The sequence below is a fragment of the Ciconia boyciana genome, chromosome 1 (assembly GCF_034638445.1).
Source record: "Ciconia boyciana chromosome 1, ASM3463844v1, whole genome shotgun sequence".
In the NCBI taxonomy this organism is placed as follows: domain Eukaryota; kingdom Metazoa; phylum Chordata; class Aves; order Ciconiiformes; family Ciconiidae; genus Ciconia; species Ciconia boyciana.
The window spans coordinates 92,128,054-92,145,270 of NC_132934.1; the positions used below are offsets into that span (position 1 = coordinate 92,128,054).

Here is a 17,217-nt window from a genome sequence, read left to right on the forward strand (position 1 = left end):
TTTGGAGGACCTGGACACTAAGGACAACTTTTCTCACAGAATTTCTCTTCCAGGTTGGCTGATTATATCTGCAGAAGAAAAGATTCTGTATTGTTTCAGTCCCATAAGTAAATACTTGCCAGATTTTAAAAATGGTCTAAGGGAACATATAAACACACTCGAAACAAAGACCAAAAGCTGTGTACATCTGTAGTCCTTAAAGTGTTTGGGATTAGGCAGCATTCCAAGGGTTAATCCCTGGAGATTAGCATGGCAAGCACTGCTGTTGTTGTTTACACATGTCCTGTGAAGAAGGCTGTGTTTTCACAGCAGGCGTCTCTAGGAGGGTTAGCCATAAAGTGCTTGCAGTCAGTTTACAAGCAGAAAGAACCGGAGCAACACGAGTGGCAAATGCATAGAGCTGTCCTTTAAAGAGATGAACCACAGATAAGTGGATCACTGCAGTCCCAGCATAAATTTGATATGTTAATAGAAAAGGAAAAGAAGTTTTGTAGCAAGGAACCAATACTTCATATCCAGAGGTCCAAATCTGGTGATAAGGGGATAGCAGGCATGCATGTAGCTTGTGCTTTGTGTTTTCATTTACATGCTAAGCATGCAACTGAGAACCTTCTCTCCTGGGCTGCATCAGGATCCACAAAGGCGGGCTCGTCACCTTATGCTTGGTGGGGAGACAACAAAAAGCCAGGTGTGGGTGAAATGCTGTCAGCATCAGGCCAAGACTGGGGCTCAGGCTTGGAGCTGCGACTGCTTTAGGGTAAAAGGCTGTGGTCTGGGTTTAAAGCTGAGGTGCTGGGTTAGGAGCAGGAGTGGCACTTCTTTTATCCCTGTCCCACATCACATCCATGCACTGAAAAACAAATTTGGCTTGAGACTTAAGCTATTTTTTCTTGCTGTTTCTCTCTCCATTAGGAAGTGAAATAATTTCTCTCCTCACAATTTCATGGAGACAAGTTTAAAAAGAAAAAAAATCAGTGGGAATAAGTGTAAGCAATAGAGCCCAGTTCTGTGCTGACTTTCCCAACAGCTCATGGATGGGGCAGTCTAGCAGGCTTACACTTCATGCTGCTCTCTGCTAAGAAACAATGTACTGGAAGTGTTTCCCATGGAATTTTATGCGGAAAAATAGCCCAGACACTTAACTCTATATTGGATGAGGTAGAGCCTTCCTTTGGACAAAATGGTTTGGCTTGTCAGCTCTTACTCTCAAATGCAGTGAGCTCTGACACACTACCCAGCTCAGCAAACTGGGAGGGCTTTCCACATGGCTTTGATTTATAGCATCCTGTCTGCTTCTCTGCTCCCAGTCAGTGCAATATGCACAGTCCCCATCTGGATTTAAATAATTTCCTGCGTGGCGTCTCAGTGGGTGAGGCTCAGCTGCACGATGGGGGAAGCTCGCCAAGATGCAAGGCCCAAGCTAGCAGCCCCTGTGCCTCCCTCAGCCGGGCCTCTCAGCATCAGCAGCGATGCTCAGATGGAGATCTGGCATGCTGGGGCAGAGCGCTGTGGGGGCACACGTAGGCTGGGAACTGCAGACCTCTTAAGTGGTTTCCATGCTCTGGCTGGGATAGACCCTTCCCTAAAGGCCACCAGGGATGGACATGGCAAGGCACCCCCTTTCACCCAACAGAAAGAAGCCATTTTTACACCTTGTAAAAACAGTGTATTTTGACAGGGTTTTGGTTCCCAGGGAATTAAAAAACAAAACCAAGCCTTCAACGTTTGCCTCTACTTCACCAGAAGCTTTAATGCCGAGAGAGGCACTGGCAGGGTGAAACAAGCCTTGCAGAGCAGAAGGTCAGAAGGATGTTTCAGAGTCCACTCTCTTTAATGAAGTTCAACAACTTCACTCTCTGCCCTCCCGCCCTGGTGACAGCTTCGTCTCCCTCTGGCTGAGGCTGCGGCATGAATCAGACCGTAAAAAACACATCTTGGATCTCATGTCGCATTTCGTCTGCAAAGTGCTTCAGAAACATTAGCATGCTGCATCCCAAAGGGTGTCTGGATTTTACTTTCCAGCCCTCAGCTTGCTCCCTTTGCAGACCTAAGCAGCAACAAGCTGTTTCTTGTTACAGCTGTAAAGAGCTGTGATTAGCCTGCTGCACACATAAGAGGGAAATTAAACCATTTAGTTGTGTTTAGCAGCTCAGCCCCTTCTTCAGGACCTCTCTCCCCACTAAACACTTTAACTAAACAATGACTAATGAGGCCAATTTGCTGTCAATTAATTGCCCCAGGAAAGGACCCCTAATTGTGGTGAGCAAGGTGGCAGCTCTAAAGCATTCAAGGGCCATATGATGGTCAGCATCCCCCCTACCTCTGCCTTGGGGCTTATTAGCATCTTTGTGTTTGTTGCAAAGTGCTGTTAATTGGGAGCTGGGGACAAGGAAATGAGAACTCTCGAGGCTAATTGATAGGCACCTGCAGAGGGCTTTAGTGGCTGCAAAGTTCCTTTGACTTTGGAGAGAAGTCCTGATGTTTGCTTTTTGCCCTGCAAGCCAGGGGCTCCTGTGGATTAGTGGGTGGGAGTCTTAATTTTCTCCAACAGATGGGGGTCCTACTTGCCTATAGAGAGGAAGGTACCTAGGCTGGAGGAAGCGACTAACTAATGAGAATATATGGAAGGGGTTGTGGTGACTTTCTCCATTTGTATCCAAGGTGCCCTTCTTGGGACAAGCAGTTAGAGCACTTAAATGGAGCTTATGGGCTTTCTTATTTTCAGTACTATTTGCTTCTGTGTCTTGGAGGGATTAAATAGCTTTTGCTGTATCTTGGGTCTGCAGAGTGGGAATAAGAGCTCTATTTTTTTTAATGTCTGTTGTGACTTACTGACAAAATATCTGACTGTTAAGCAGTCTTGTAATTGCAGACTGGGGAGTAGCTGCCCCACAGTATAAGACTGCATCTAAGGGTCTTATGCGAAGCTCTGTTTGCCCAAAGGGAGCAGTCAGACGGTCTGACTGTGAACTTCGTGTGAGTGTGTTTGCAGGGCTCAGAGCCATCTTCCAACTGGGTCTCCACGTCCCTTTCTTTGCCTTTTTCTTCCTGCCATACCCAATTCAAGTTCCTAGTCCCGTGCTTCCTGCCCTTGTCTCACAAACCCACCCTCCTGCTGCACTGAGGTCTGCAGACTGCAACCAATGCAGGAGCCAGAAACTGCTGCCCTATGCCTATAAGTACCCCTTGCATATAAGTACCACTTATGCTAAGCAGTGCTTCCTGTTCCTGCCACGTTGTGCCTGTGCTGTGTCTAGATGCTCTGATCAAAAGGCAGGTATTTGAACGGTTTGTGAGCTGTGGCATGGCCAGTTCCAGTATAAACTAAGTTAGGAAAAGATCTCTAGAAGCATTGGTGGTTATACCCTTCAGCAAGGGTGGCCTTGATGCTTTCTTGCTCTATCCCCCATTGCACTTGTGGAAAGGTACTCCTGGATGTGAACTCACATCTCTTAACCATTCGGCTGACTCATTTACTAGGAGATTAGGGGTATAGCACCACTCCTTGCCTACTTCCATAGCCTTGAGTGATAAAGCTGATCCAGCCCACCCGCATGATCCCAGGTAATATCTCAGGAGGAGTTTTGAGCTCTGAAGGGTTTTGGTCATAAAAAGCAAGGATAACAACAGCAGATGTTTGCATGTTCTCTTGTTTGTGGTTTCCTTGCTGCCTCCCGTATGCGGCCCCTGGTTTGTAATAACTGCTATAGCGGGTGTTTTTGAGACACGGTAATGTTTTGTGGAAACAAATCACTTGCTTTCATCTCGAGAGCAACAGTGATTGCGCTGGGGGAGTATGCTCTATTTTTCATGTCTCAGTCTTTCTTATTATTTAAATTAATGTGAGTTGCAGTTGTCATGAAAGTGAAGGATTGACGGCAATTAACTAGAACGGGCTTGGTGCAAGCAGGTTCTGCGCAAGCCTGTCCGATCTAGCTCTGTCACTGTGCCTTGCCTGGGACTTGAATTCCCACACCAGCTCTGCCCTTGCATCCCTCCTGCCATGCAGCCCCCCCAGCTCTCCCAGCCCAGGGTGCCCTACAGCATCTCTGCCCTTGTGCCGCTCCTGCCTTACAAGCCATCCGCTCTTCCAATGTGAGCTTCTCAAGAAGAATGGCTACTGGTTAGTTTGGGGGTTGTTATTTACCATCAGTGGCATGTCAGATGAGATGCTGAGCTGACATCAGGCTTGTCCTGTAGGTGTGAGATGTAGAAGAAATAGATACGTGAGTTTCAAGGCATTCCCCTCAGCTCATTTCCAGCTCTCCAGAATCTGTCCCTGGCATGATTGCCAGGGATGCCCTGTCCCTGGCATCCTGCCTCTCTGGGGTCAGAGCAGTGGGGTACTACGCTGTGCTTCCCTTCATGTCAGTCTCTGCTCCCCACCCCATCCAGGGGATTCCTAAGCACAGGGTAATGGATACGCCATATTACATTTACACTGAAAGGGAGGAAAAAATCTGGTGATTTCATCTTTTTCAGCAGTACCAGAGCCTGGCAGTGCTTTCCCATGGTCCCTGGAGCCAAAAGGGTCCAGCAGCAGCCTGGTCTTCCCTGGGGAGATGAGTTGTTAGGCTGAATATGAAAAAGCCTGAAAGCGCTGTTTAACTGTAGTGCTTTCCCTACTGTGGGTCTGCAGGCTGTGGTTTTGCCTGTGCTAATGGTTCAGAGAGGCCAGACACAAAAGGGTTTTCCATTTTAGGGTCAACAAGAGATGGCTGGGCAAAAGGGGGCTGCAACACCCAGAAGATCCTGGTCCCAGGAGGTTTTATTCTCATCAATGCTTCTTCCAGCAGTCTGGGAAATGTGAAAACATAACACAACCCACACATGGGAAAAAATAATAAGGTCAAAGCTTCTCATTTTAAGACTGTCCTAAAAAGGTGTGTGCAAAGTAGTGACAAGTGCCAAGGAGGCAATGCTAACTGTTGCTGGTGCTGACAGTTTTGGCATTTTAACACACTGGCTTGACACCCTGAAAATTAAAAGTCTCTGACTTTTTATCTGAGTGAAATTACTGTCCACTAAGATCCACTCATTTTTAATGCTGGGTGGCTTTGGATTCTAAGCAGACAAAACCAAACCAGGTTTTAAATTCACAGGGAAATTATTTCCTGCCCTATTCCCCCTCCTCTCAGCCTTTCCTCGCCCTCTGACCAAGTTGGCAGCTGAGAGGAACCAGCCATTATACTCCTAACAGGATTTCAGCCTTGGATGGCCTTTTCTCCCTTATCTGAAAAAGTGGTGAGCCAGATATGACCATCTGGACACATCCTTCTCCTCTTGGGCATTTGGTCTGCACGGCCAGATCTGTTTGTGTTTGCTGAGTTTACTTGATCCTCTGTGAACTAAAATGACTTGATGGCTTTGGAAAGTGGTAGGGTACACATGTCCTAACTGGAGCTCTGCCGCTAGTGCCTCGTAGTGACTTTCGCTGCTCTCTCCTCGACTGTTTTGGCTGTCATCGCACCATTCTGCTAGGACCTCGGACTGGCCTACAGCTCCATCTGCTAGTCCTGCTTGAGCTTAGTCTTTCTTGGTTTGTTGTGTGGCTTCTTCTCCTGATGCAAATGTTAACCCCTTAAGGTTAAGATAAAACCCCCAAAACGTGGCAGGTAGCCAGTGGTTCTGCTCCTGGGCTCTACTTACCCATGTTTGCCAGCACACCGGAGAAGCTGTGCTGAGGATGCTCCAAAGTCACCGTCCTTGTGTCCCCTGACAGAGCAGTTAGGACACAACTTTTGCAAAATAGCAGCCTCTATTGTTCTTTCCCAGACTAAGCCTCTCTGTCCTCTCCAGTGTGTGTTGGTCTCAGATTGGAAACACAGTATGTACTACAGGTAGCTGTGCTGCTACAGGACTGAGGTAGCCCTCCAAGATGCTTTGTTCCCTGTAGTAACAGTTTGGATTTCTGCACCAGAACTTGCAGGGATGTCCCAGCCAGCAGCTCTGCTGGCTGGAGCAGTGGGTCTGTCTGTCCTGAGCTGTGAGACAGGGGACTCCCCTCATCCAGTGGGACAGGAAGGAGAAGGAGAATGTGCTTCTGAGTCCTGCTCACTCAGTGCTGTGCCAGATCTCGGCATGGTGCTGCAAGCTGCCTCTCTGCTTTGGTGTGCCATGAAACACGAAGCCACAAGCTTCTTTTGGAGGAGGCAGGGTATTTAATTTCCCAACCGAGGTATTTCCTTTCTGCTGCCCTTTATGCAGTCTCAGGGTATTGGTTGGCAAAGGTATTTGCTCACTTTCCAAGACCACTTTGTCATTGTTGTCTTGTACTGCCAGGCATTTGCTGTGCAGACTGGGTGTGTGATAAAGGCAGAGGAGGCACAAAATGGATCTACAGTCAGTGAAACTCTCATGTACCCCTCAATATGGTGGGATCAAATTCTTTGATGACATCAGCGTTCTCCAACAATGTTTATTGTGTTTTGTTCTGTTGCCTCCTACCTCTTCCTATGTGCGCAGACACACTGCCGATGGCTCGCTGTGAATCACCGATGTAAAATTAGCAGGGCTTGTGTTTGTCAGCGGATTTTGCTTTGAGAAGAAGGGGTTGATTTTCTGCTATGCTTTGTTTTACCCAGTATTGTGCTGTTAGGGAGGTGTCCCTACTGTGAAACTCCTTCTCTCCAGCAAAGGGGGCCCTGGTGCAGTCAACCATTGCCCCAACATTCCTTGCTTTCGTTGCTTCACCGTGAGCTGATCAGCCATCAATTCTAGCTCTTGAGCAGCAAACCAGCTTCCACGGTCCCTTCTCCTTCCTTCCTGGTGCCAGTTAGAGCAGGTTGCTGAGGGCCTCATCCAGGCAAGTTTTGCATATCTCCAGGGATGGAGTTTCCACCACCTCTCTGGGGAACCTGTTCCTGTCTTTGACCTCCCCAGAGTAAAAGCTTTTTCCTAATTTTGAGTCAGAATTACCCCCATGTTGCAGCTCATGTCTGCTGCTTTTCACTGTTCACTGTGCACCTTTGAGAAAAGCCTGCCTCTGTCTTCTCTGCACCTTCCCACTAGCTACTTGTAGATAGCAGTAAGATTTCCCCTCAGCCTTCTCTTCTTCAGGCTGAACAGACCCAGCTCTCCTTAGGTTCTCCTTGTACGTCAAGCGCTATAACCCTCTGACCATCTTGGGAGCCCTCCAGTGGACTTGCTCCAGTATGTCAATGGCCTTCTTGTACTGGGGAGCCCAAAACTAAGGTAGTGCTTCAGATGCTGTCTAACAAACACCATATAAAGGGATATAATCACTTCCCTCCACTTATGGGGCTACACTCTTGCTAATACAACCCAGGATGCTTGGTATTTGCTGCAAGGGCATACTGCTAACTCATGCTGAACCTGTTGGACCCCCACATCTCCTGGACTGCTTGAGCCCAGCACTTTCACCCTTCCAGCAAATATCAGGGTGGTTGAAGTCCCCCACCAGGGACTGTGATTGTGAGGCTTCTTTTATCTGTCTAAAGCAGTCTTTGTGCACTGCTTCTTCTTAATCAAATGGTTGGTAGCAGACAGCAACCAACAGGGGTGACACTGTGATATCCTCTGATCCTTAAGCCTAAGCTCCCACCTAGTTCACTGCCCAGAGCTGAGTGGACTCCAGCCTCTCCTTTGCAGAGAGTGCACCTCATTTCCTTGCCTTTCCAGCCTGTCTTTCCTGAAAAGCCTGTATCCATCCTGTACAGCACTGCCAGTCCTGAGAGCTGTCCCCACCATGGCTCTGTCATCCCAATGGGTTTATAGCACTGCAAATCTGCATGAACATCTAATTCCTCCTGTTTTTTCACCATGATACTTGCATTGGTATACAGGCATTTGAAATGGGCCCCCAGCTGTCCTACTTTCACAGTGGGAGTGCAAGAGCCTTCCCTGTTGTGTTGGCCCCCAGCTGCTTCCTCACTGCCTTCTGTGCTGTCACTTCTCCCCAGATTATGGCGATCCTTCCCCAGCGTGCGTAGCTTAAATCCCTCCTTGCCCAGGTGAGTGCACTTGTTAGCAAAGACATGTCTGCCTCACTTTGTTCGACAGGTCCTGTTCCTGCTTGGGAGTCCCTGTTCCTCCAAGGGCGTCCCATGGTCATAGATGCTGAAGAGTTGTCCATGAGTTTGGGGTCTACAGAGAGGGGCTAATGAGCTGTGAGTTGTAAACAATGTGCCTATGAATCCAGCAACACAGCTGGAAGTCGTGAGTTGCTCTCTTCAGGCTTCATTTCCGTTTCCCCACCTAGCTCATAGGCAGCTTGGCCTCAAAAGGACCATCACCCACTCCTGCCAAGGAGGGGGAAGGGGAGGCTGCTGTCTGTTTACTCTGTGGTAAGCAAAGCAGAAGATGATATTGTTTAATTCCTTGCTACACACAAATTTGGAAGCTGAAAATATTAAAAAAAAAAAAAAATTAGAATATTCCTTTTTAGTCAAACTCCCTCACCACCTTCAGGGTGTGAAGCATGAGAGAGGAGAGACTGCAATAGCCTGGTCTGCTTGGAGGCCGATACACCGGCACACTCCACATCTTGGAGGCACCTGTTCAGGTCCCAGTGTAGTCAGTTTGGTCCCATGACACAAACTGATTTAGCTTGGAAGGTCTTTAAGGATCTTGAATGCCCAAGCCATGGCTGGTTTGTGAATCTTTAAAGATCCTACCATGCTTTTGGTGCTGTGCCATGTGAGGTGCAGTCAGCCAGAAGCTACCTATTGCGGGCAGCCCATGGGGGATCCCTCTTGGCTGAAAGATGTTGTGGAAACCTTCCCGCTGTCACCATTGTGCCTTCCCTCAGCAAATTCCCATTAGCACATGTCCCTGCTTCTCACCTTGTCATAGCAGTCACAACAGAAATGAGCTTAACAGCTCTCTGGTTCAATTCCTGGTGAGCATTTGGTTACATGAGGAGCAGAGCAGGGTCCTGGCTAGCAGCATGGGTTCTATCTGCCTGTGGGAGGTAGCAATAACTAATACACCTTCTGAGTCAGTGCCTTGAGGCCTGTCACCCTGCAGGAGGACGTAGAACTGTGTCTGGGACTGTTTGGAGTGTAAAAATTAGCTGGGACAGTGCTTGGAGCCTGCCAACTCCTTCCATGCAGCCTTGGGGCAGTCAGGCAAGTTCTTAGAGGTTATTTTATGATGGCCCCCAAACCTGTCTAAACACAAAGCATCACAGTTGCAGCAAAGGCCATTTCTACCTGCAGATCCTTGAAGTAGTGGTACATATTATTCTGATTTAATTTCAGAAACCCAGTTAGTAATGAGGAGTGCAGCCTGTGAGAGGAGTCTGTGGCTGCCTCTAGTTAATAGGTAGGTTAATAAGACAGGCTACCCTCCAGAAGTCTGGGTAACAAGGTCCAACTTTCTTTTGTCTTCACAGTTCCACCAAAGATCTCCAATATCTCCTCGGACATCACCGTGAATGAGGGCAGCAACGTGACCCTGGTTTGCATGGCAAATGGGCGTCCTGAGCCTGTCATCACCTGGAGACACCTCACCCCAACAGGTAAAAGATCCAACTGGACTCAACTGTGCTGGTGATTTGTGAACTGTACAGTAGTTTCCTTCTCTTCTAACATCAGTGGAAAATTTCAGTAGCAATACAGGCAGCTGTAAAAAAGTTGCAAGAATCTTAAATGCACTGCAAGCTTGTTTTGCAGTGTGATTTCGCAGGCACGAAAACCAGGTTGTCGGAGGGAACAAATGAAAAGATGCTCTACAGAATTGGACCTGAAATTCTAGCCTTGGTGTTCATCTAGTTCTCCCAGTGTCTACTGCTGGTAATGCACAGCACGGTGGTGGAGACAAAACACTGCTGGTGCCAGAGAGAGGGGAAAGGATTTCTGTTTAGATATTGCATAGAAGAGGTTCTTTCTGAAAACCATGGAATTTGCTTCCCATTGATTTGCCTTAAAAGGGAGAAGCAAACAGTGGCACAGATGATTTCATATTACTCTCCGCTTTGGCAGACAGTCTTCCTGTGTCTTGTGAGGTGAGTAAAGAAGGCATTTGATCTGCAAGATGAGTGAAGAGCAGGGTGGAGGCAGAATAAAGGAGAACTCACCAGCTTTGTTCTGCTATCTAACTGTGCCTTCCACGCTTGAGGATGTGGCAAGCTTGGAAGGAGCATATCCTTTCAGTAGTCAGACTCCATGGGGTTAGCAGCTTGGGTTGCAAGGAAACCTTCACCCCCTAAAGACTTACCAGTAGGATGGGAACAAGAGGTAGGTTTCCCTTCCTCTGTATCAAGTCCTTTGAGGAGAGAAGAACTCTTTACCTGATTTCTTTTGCCATCAGATATTCTTTCATCTAAAATGCGTGGGGAAAGCATTGATTAGCTCCATATGAATAGTCTTCTGTGATATTCCCGTATATGTAAAGGGTTAAAGAGGGTTTGAGGTAGGCAGAGTACAAGCTTTCTGCATGTGCTACAGACAGTCAAGCTATCAACTGCAATTCAGCAGCCAGAAAAGAGGAAAGCGTTGCAGAAAGAAGGTTGGAGAAAGGTAAAACGACACATTGGAACAGAGCTCAATTCAAGGGCTGCATTCAGAAGCCCCTGGATTTGGGGCCTGTGGTTCAGATTGCGGTTACTCAGATTTCCTGTCTCATCCCTTCAGCCAAACCAAAGTCCTCCTGAGCTTTCACATATATCAAAGCCAGATATACAGCTTGTATTTCTGGCCCATTTCTTGCAATACCAAAAGAAGGAAGACGGGGAAAGACTGCCAGGAAGAGGTGGGAGGAGCAGAGATGATGAGGGAGCAGAGATGATGAGGGGAACACTACTCCTCTGTGGTATCATCGTCACTGCCTGACTTTCCTCTTCTGCTATTTTCAGCATTAAGCATGACCGTGCCATTTGCATATATAGGGAAATAGAACCTATTTTTTTCACCTTTAATTATGTATATTGAATCTTCTAGCTCTGGCATATCTGCTCTTAAGATTTATTTCATATCAAATCTTCCACCTTACTGCTGCATCAGTCTTTCAGTCCTCCATCTAACTCTTTCTTGTATTCAAGCAGGAGACACTCCCTAGCTATTCTGTGAGCACAGCCTAACATTGTCCAAGTTAAGGGCATTACAAGGATGCTAGCTTAAATCTTCATGAAAACTAAGGCCTGGTACATGACATGCATTGTTCAGAGCAGTAATAAGAAGATTCTTGTCCTGACTCATCACTTTGGCTGCATGTTTGTGCTTTGTGGTTTTTTGCAGTTGTACCGCCTACTCCATTGTATCAGACACAGACTTCTTTTCTCTCTTTTAAAAAGGCTCCTCAGAACAAATCTTCATTCTGGCTATCCCCTCTGGTGAGCAACAGGACTGGGGAATCCCATCCCCACTTTGATTCCAGGGTCAGTTTTCCTGGGTCTGTTTTTCAGTTTTCCAGCATGCCCCTTCACACCTTTTCTCCCGTGCTGTGTGTCTCAGAGGTGTTTCCTTGCTAGTATCCCTCAGCGCCATCTCACTGACCCCCTTCCAATCCATCCTCAGTCCTTCCCTCTACAGTGAAGCCTGCCGAGCAGCCCCTTCCTAACCAACTAGAGCCAGGGATGAAGGGCAGGCAGTCCCCAGTCTGTCACCTCCATGTCTCACTGCTTGTTGTTCTCTCTCTTTTTCCCCATCTCAATCCATCTGTTATGTTTTACGAGTACAGAGGAACTGCTTTCAGGCAGACATCGGGTCTTTGAGCAGCATGTAGCCCAATAAGGCACTTGTCCCAAAATGGGGGACAGAAGGGCTTCTTTTAAATGTTTTCCTTGAGATTGACAATTGATATAAATTCCAAATCTATTCCAGAGCTGCTGCGGTTAGAAACACATCTTATCTTGGAATCTCCCTTTTCCAGAACTGTAAGGCATTTTGGCTCCATTTATGCTAGTTTTGAAGACATCTGCTATGCATCAAAGAGCTATTTTAGATCATTGTAAAGGTTTCTAAAATATATCTCTCTCCTTGGATTTTTTTGCAGTTAAACTCGTGACTGCAGAACTGGAAGAACAAGTGTTATTGAGTTTGTGTAGGAGGTTTTGAATGGACAGGTTGTGAAATTAAACCAGCATTGGGGGGCGAGAGGGCCAAATTACTTTTTCTTTGTGCACCCTCCTCAAGGAGTTAATTAGCAAATTTGTCTGCTGTTTCTTTCATTCATTGACTTCGTCAACAGTGTTTGTTGGCTAATTACCTGAGTTAGGACCACAGAAATGATTTATTTCTTGTTGGCTGGAAAGTAGAAGATACAAATGCAAAGGGAAGGTGGTGTTGCTACTTATGCAAAGAAGGCAGGGATGCATATGATAGTTCATTTAAATGCTGCTGGGCTTCAGGAGTGATCATAGCCTACTCATCTGCCTATCTGGGAAGTTAAAAAATTGCTTTATAAAATGCTATATTACTTCCTTTTCTGGTCCTTCAGTGAGCAGTCGAACTAGGCATTTTTCTCACATCAACTATAAGTCCCCAAGCCCTGAAGCAACCCATAAGAAAAAACGCTCTTCTTACCCTGTGAGATAGCTGAAGTGTGGCTGTGGTTGTTGACTGTAGCACTGTAGCACTGACACCTGGGAAGAAAGCAGGTAAGGGGAAAAATACTTTAATAATTCCGATGGCGAATGGCGATACAGATCAGCTTTAATTTAATGAAAGCAGGAATGCCATTCCTTGGAACGATGCAAGTCCTTGCTCTCCACTTCCATTCCTCTTCAGATGATTGACTGATTGGGTTTTGACAGAGCAGGTGGAGAGAGTCAGCCAGACCCTTTTCTTCCTTATCCGACAGGCTATTATGCTGTAGGACATTGGCAACCTGGTCTAACTACTTGTGGATAGTTTAACAGACATTGCCTAGGAGCACAAACAGCTTCATTAGCTCTTCTCCTCCAGCCAGCAGAGCTCTCTTCTGGGATCGCTGACCTGCAGCTTCCAGCAACAGGCCAGCACCTCCCTGCTCATAGTCCAATCCCTTTCCTGTGATTCAGGACATGGCTGTGGGCTTATTAAGCCTGCTGTGCCCTATGACTTTTGCCATCCCAGTTTGCGATGGTAAACCATGGAAAAGACCGTAGCAGCCCTCTGAACTGGATTTGTCAGGAAACTGTGATTTGTTCAGTTAGAGTGAGGATGAGCGTTGATGATTTCCTACACAGACTACGTGAGTTATCACTTGTCAGCATTAGAAATATTTCACTAGGGGATATGCCATAGTCTCTCATCTCTTGAAAGGGACAAAACCCAGATTCTCCCCTCTGTGACTTCGTATGAGGAGTGCATGTTATCCTATTGTTTTCTTCTCCTTAATATTAACTCATAACCTACATGATCCATGGCCTGCAAAGGTATACATTATTTTTCCTTCCTGAATGCAGTCCAATCAAATTTCCAGTACTTGCACCACAGCCTGGACAAGGTCCCAGCACAGGGCCATGTATCATTTATCACACTGACACGTTCTGTGTGGGCTACCACAGGCAGCCTACCCATCTATGACTAGTTGTGTTAGGAGATGCTCTGTTTTCCCTGTACTGTGCACCAAGATAACAACTAACACAGCCAAGAAAAGAATCCAGTAAGATAGTTTACAGATGGTAGGCAATGCCTGCTTTTGAGCGCATCTTAGTTTTACTTCACGTCTTTCTTGACTTATGTTTATTCAGACTAATGCGACTTCTCCCTACCCATAAGCTGCTGAGATCACAGTCCGGAGGCTTTAACATTTATCATTCTTAATTTCTCCATCTTACTCAGAACCATGCTAAATGCCTGGTTGACTGAAAAAGAGCTTCCTGGGAAAAATAAAGATTCATGTACATTCCTATTCTTATCAATAAACTCCCTCTCAACGGAAACCCTAAAGAGTGCCCTCTTGTGAATTGGGTTAGCAGCAATATGAACATGGACAGTTGTTGCAAGGTCTTTGCATTACCAGAGATCTCACTGCCAAGCCTGTTGTCCTGGATAGGCAGACAAACACAGAAGAAAAAGGCAGCTCCTGTCCTGAGGAGCTTGTACTCAAGTTTACAGAAACAGTCCTATTCGTGTTTCTGCTCCTTTCCCACGAGGCATCGGTAGTTGAAAGCTCCCCAAGGGCCTTGCTCATGGATACTGTGGCAAGTGCCGTGAGATTGGTATCCATGTGTGATGGCAGCCTGAGAAGCTGTGGCAGGGATACAAAGCTATATTGATCCCTATGGGGCTCAGCTCAAGGTTGAACAATTGAGGCTTTTACTGGTTGCATATAACCAGCTGAGGAGCAAACTATTCAGTTTTCCTAGAGCAGTTACAGAGTGTGAAACTTGTGTAAAAGTGCCAGGTATCTCATTCCTGATCCAACTTCCCCAGCCTCAGCCCCACAGGGCCGTTTGATAGAGAAGAGAACAGTCTGGATTCTCCCAAATTCCACCTGACAGTCTAAAGATACCCACTTTGGCTCAAAAAGGAGCTTAGTTATTACAGTGGTAATCACAGCATAAAAACCAGTCTAGAGCAAAGCAGATAAGTATTGATTGCAACACCCAAGTTTCATGTCACAGCATAAAATGAAAGGAGATGGGAAGGCTTGTCAAATATGCCAGTCTGATTCTCCCTAGAGGGTGCTAGAAATTCTCATTGAGTCTTAGAGAATTTACCATAGCCTGGGAAGTTTAGAAGGGATAGAGAATACAGAATAGTGCCTGCATGCTCTGTGTAATTGAGATGGTATACATATAATATGTTTATAAACAGCTGTAGAACTCATTGCCATGGAAAGTTATTTAAAGACGAGAACTTGGCAAGACTCAAACAGTTTGTGTGTTCCTGAGGATAATGTGAACAAATCTGGATATTCTTGTTATTCACAACAAAAATATTGAAAAGGATGTTAAACTTCATGCTTTGGGGCTCAATTACTAGAGATCAGGATGAGACGTAAACTGAAAGAGACAGATTATCCCTGCTCACTCATGTATTTTCCTTCAGTGCATGCTGGTCTCCTTGTAGGGCTGAACACTGAACATGAGGGAAGCAGAGAGGTCTCTGAAGGCATGAGATTCAAGATGACCATATAGTTCACATAGGCAACTTTGATCTTTACGTCCTGTGTTTATTTGCCTCTCATTGCTGTTTAAGACCAAAGCCTTGCTACTGCACTTCGTGTTGCACAGGAGAAGCCAGTTTATGCCCAAATAAGATAAACAGAAAACCCTCAGCCAGAGTCACCAGAAGTCAACCCTGTAGGCACCAGGTAGTGATGAGTGGGAAGGGGATTTTCTGGTTATCTAAACCATTCAGATTTAGCCCACCTCTCTGTTGCACTCTTAAAACCTCAGTAAAACAGTTGTGAAGAGAAGGAGGGGTGTTGTGTGGTGGTGGTGGTGGGAGTGTTGTTTGGGTTTGGTGTGTTTTTGGTGGTGTTACTGTGCCAGCTCTTCTCATGTCACATCCTCCTCCCCCTCGAACTGCTTTTGTTTGATCAGGAAATTTAAGATTTACAAGGTACTTGTTTGACCCTGCATTTTAGGATGCTGGGGGGCAGCTGATGATTTTTAACCAGGTCTCTTTTTCCTCCTTTTTTTTTTCTTGCATCCTCAAAATACTCTCTGGCAAAAACGTGGTCTCGTCTTCCACAGAGACCTCTCACTTTGCCTCTTACATGCTCCCTGTTTGTTTTAGGACTCTTTCTGAGATGTCTTTTTCTCTCTTGGTCTAGTCTTCCTCTTTTCCAACATTATAGGGAAAAAAAAAGAAAAGGATGCTGGCTCACAAAGAGCCTGGGAAACAAGCCAAAGTTTCAACTTTTTCAGGGCTTCTTCAGAAGGCATCCAAAGTTGTTTCAACCTCTATTTGCTTCCCACTTCCGCTGGCTACACTTTTTTTACATTTTTAGAAATCCCCTCTTCTAAGTGCATGGCTCACAAGCAGCAGCCCCCGCCCCCTTCCTCATCTATAATAAACTTAAGCCCTGAATGTGCTCTCTCCCCAACATGCTGGAGAGCTTTGATTTCTTTCTTCTGTGCCCAGAGAGACACATACACTGCACAGAGATCCCTCATATTGTAATAGTGCCCCATTCAGTTGCGGTGGTCTGCAATGCTGTTTCAGTACAAACACTGTTGGTGCATGAAACATTCATTTTCTTAACAGCTTTGATTTCTCTCTCCTGTCCCATGGCAGAGAGGGAGAGAAAGGCCTCATAAGTACTTTGGCATTTCTGGGGAACAGGTGAATGAGTCTGCTGTAAGGAGGGAATTTGTCCTGCTGCCTTCAGCAGTGGTTCGAGGGGAACATCTGGAGTCTTCTTGTCAGTGCTTGGCTGCTCCACCTCTGGCAAGATTTTCTGTGCTGTTGCTGGGAAGATGTGTCAGTTGTGTACCAAGTTAGTGGCTTTCCTGCCACATAGAAATGCTGTTCTTTACAGCAAGTTGGAGTCTGGTAGAGTTGCCTCCATTTTTCCTTCTCCCAGATGGGTACCACTTATAGTCAGCCATGGTGTTAAAGTCTTTTCCATGGCATTTTAAAGGCTGAGCTGGTTTGTGTCCATGTGAAAACTTTCACCCACCTACAGAAGAGCAGCATTTTTCTAGTTCATTGCATGCTGTAATATTGCTGTCAGTGCAGTGCTGTACAGTCACTACCTCTACGCTCAGGACTAGTGCTTCTCAATAGAGACACTCCTGATTAGTAGGGACATTCAGGAATAACTAGCTGCTTCTTTCTCTCCCCTCCTTCCATAAGCCAGTCTTGAAGGATCCCAGAAGGCTGGAGGTGGGAGTGAAAACTCAGCACCCAAGAAGATGAGAGTTCAAAATCTTCCATAATTAATGATGACAGGAAAAGGAATTGCCATACACTACCATAAGTAGGATCTCAGCAGCCGGTTGATTAACCTTACCAAATTCTCCATCATTCCCATCAGCACAAACCCATTGAAATCAAGGGACTTTCCTGTCATGACTAAGACGAAAAGATGAAAGGTCTGCTGCCTATCCTGCCTAGCGTGGTAGACACTGTCCATCTTTCCCTCCTTCCCTACCAGCCCTCCTTCTGCTCCAAACCTGCCATCGAACACTCTTGTATCCTACCTATAAGTAGCCAACTACAGCAAAACAAATTGTCTGGAGAGAATGTTATTGAGTGCAAGACACTGACAGTGTATGTGTTATTGTGTCTCCCTCTAGTGATCTGAACTAACAAGTCTGCTTTGGGTCTCTTGTGCTTGGAGCTACTTGGTTGGTGACAGAGCATCTCTGGGTTCACA

The 17,217-nt window shown here is 46.3% G+C and overlaps 1 protein-coding gene across 4 annotated transcripts in view; it reads left to right on the top strand.

Moving 5' to 3' along the window:
• The window catches only part of LSAMP (limbic system associated membrane protein), a 1,028,339-nt gene that overhangs the window by 899,262 nt on the left and 111,860 nt on the right, over nt 1-17,217 (top strand). For all 4 annotated transcript variants that reach the window (XM_072881982.1, XM_072881974.1, XM_072881963.1 and 1 more), the window contains one exon: nt 9,356-9,481. In XM_072881982.1, coding sequence (XP_072738083.1) covers nt 9,356-9,481 — 126 coding nt within the window. The remainder of the gene's footprint in view (nt 1-9,355; nt 9,482-17,217) is intronic.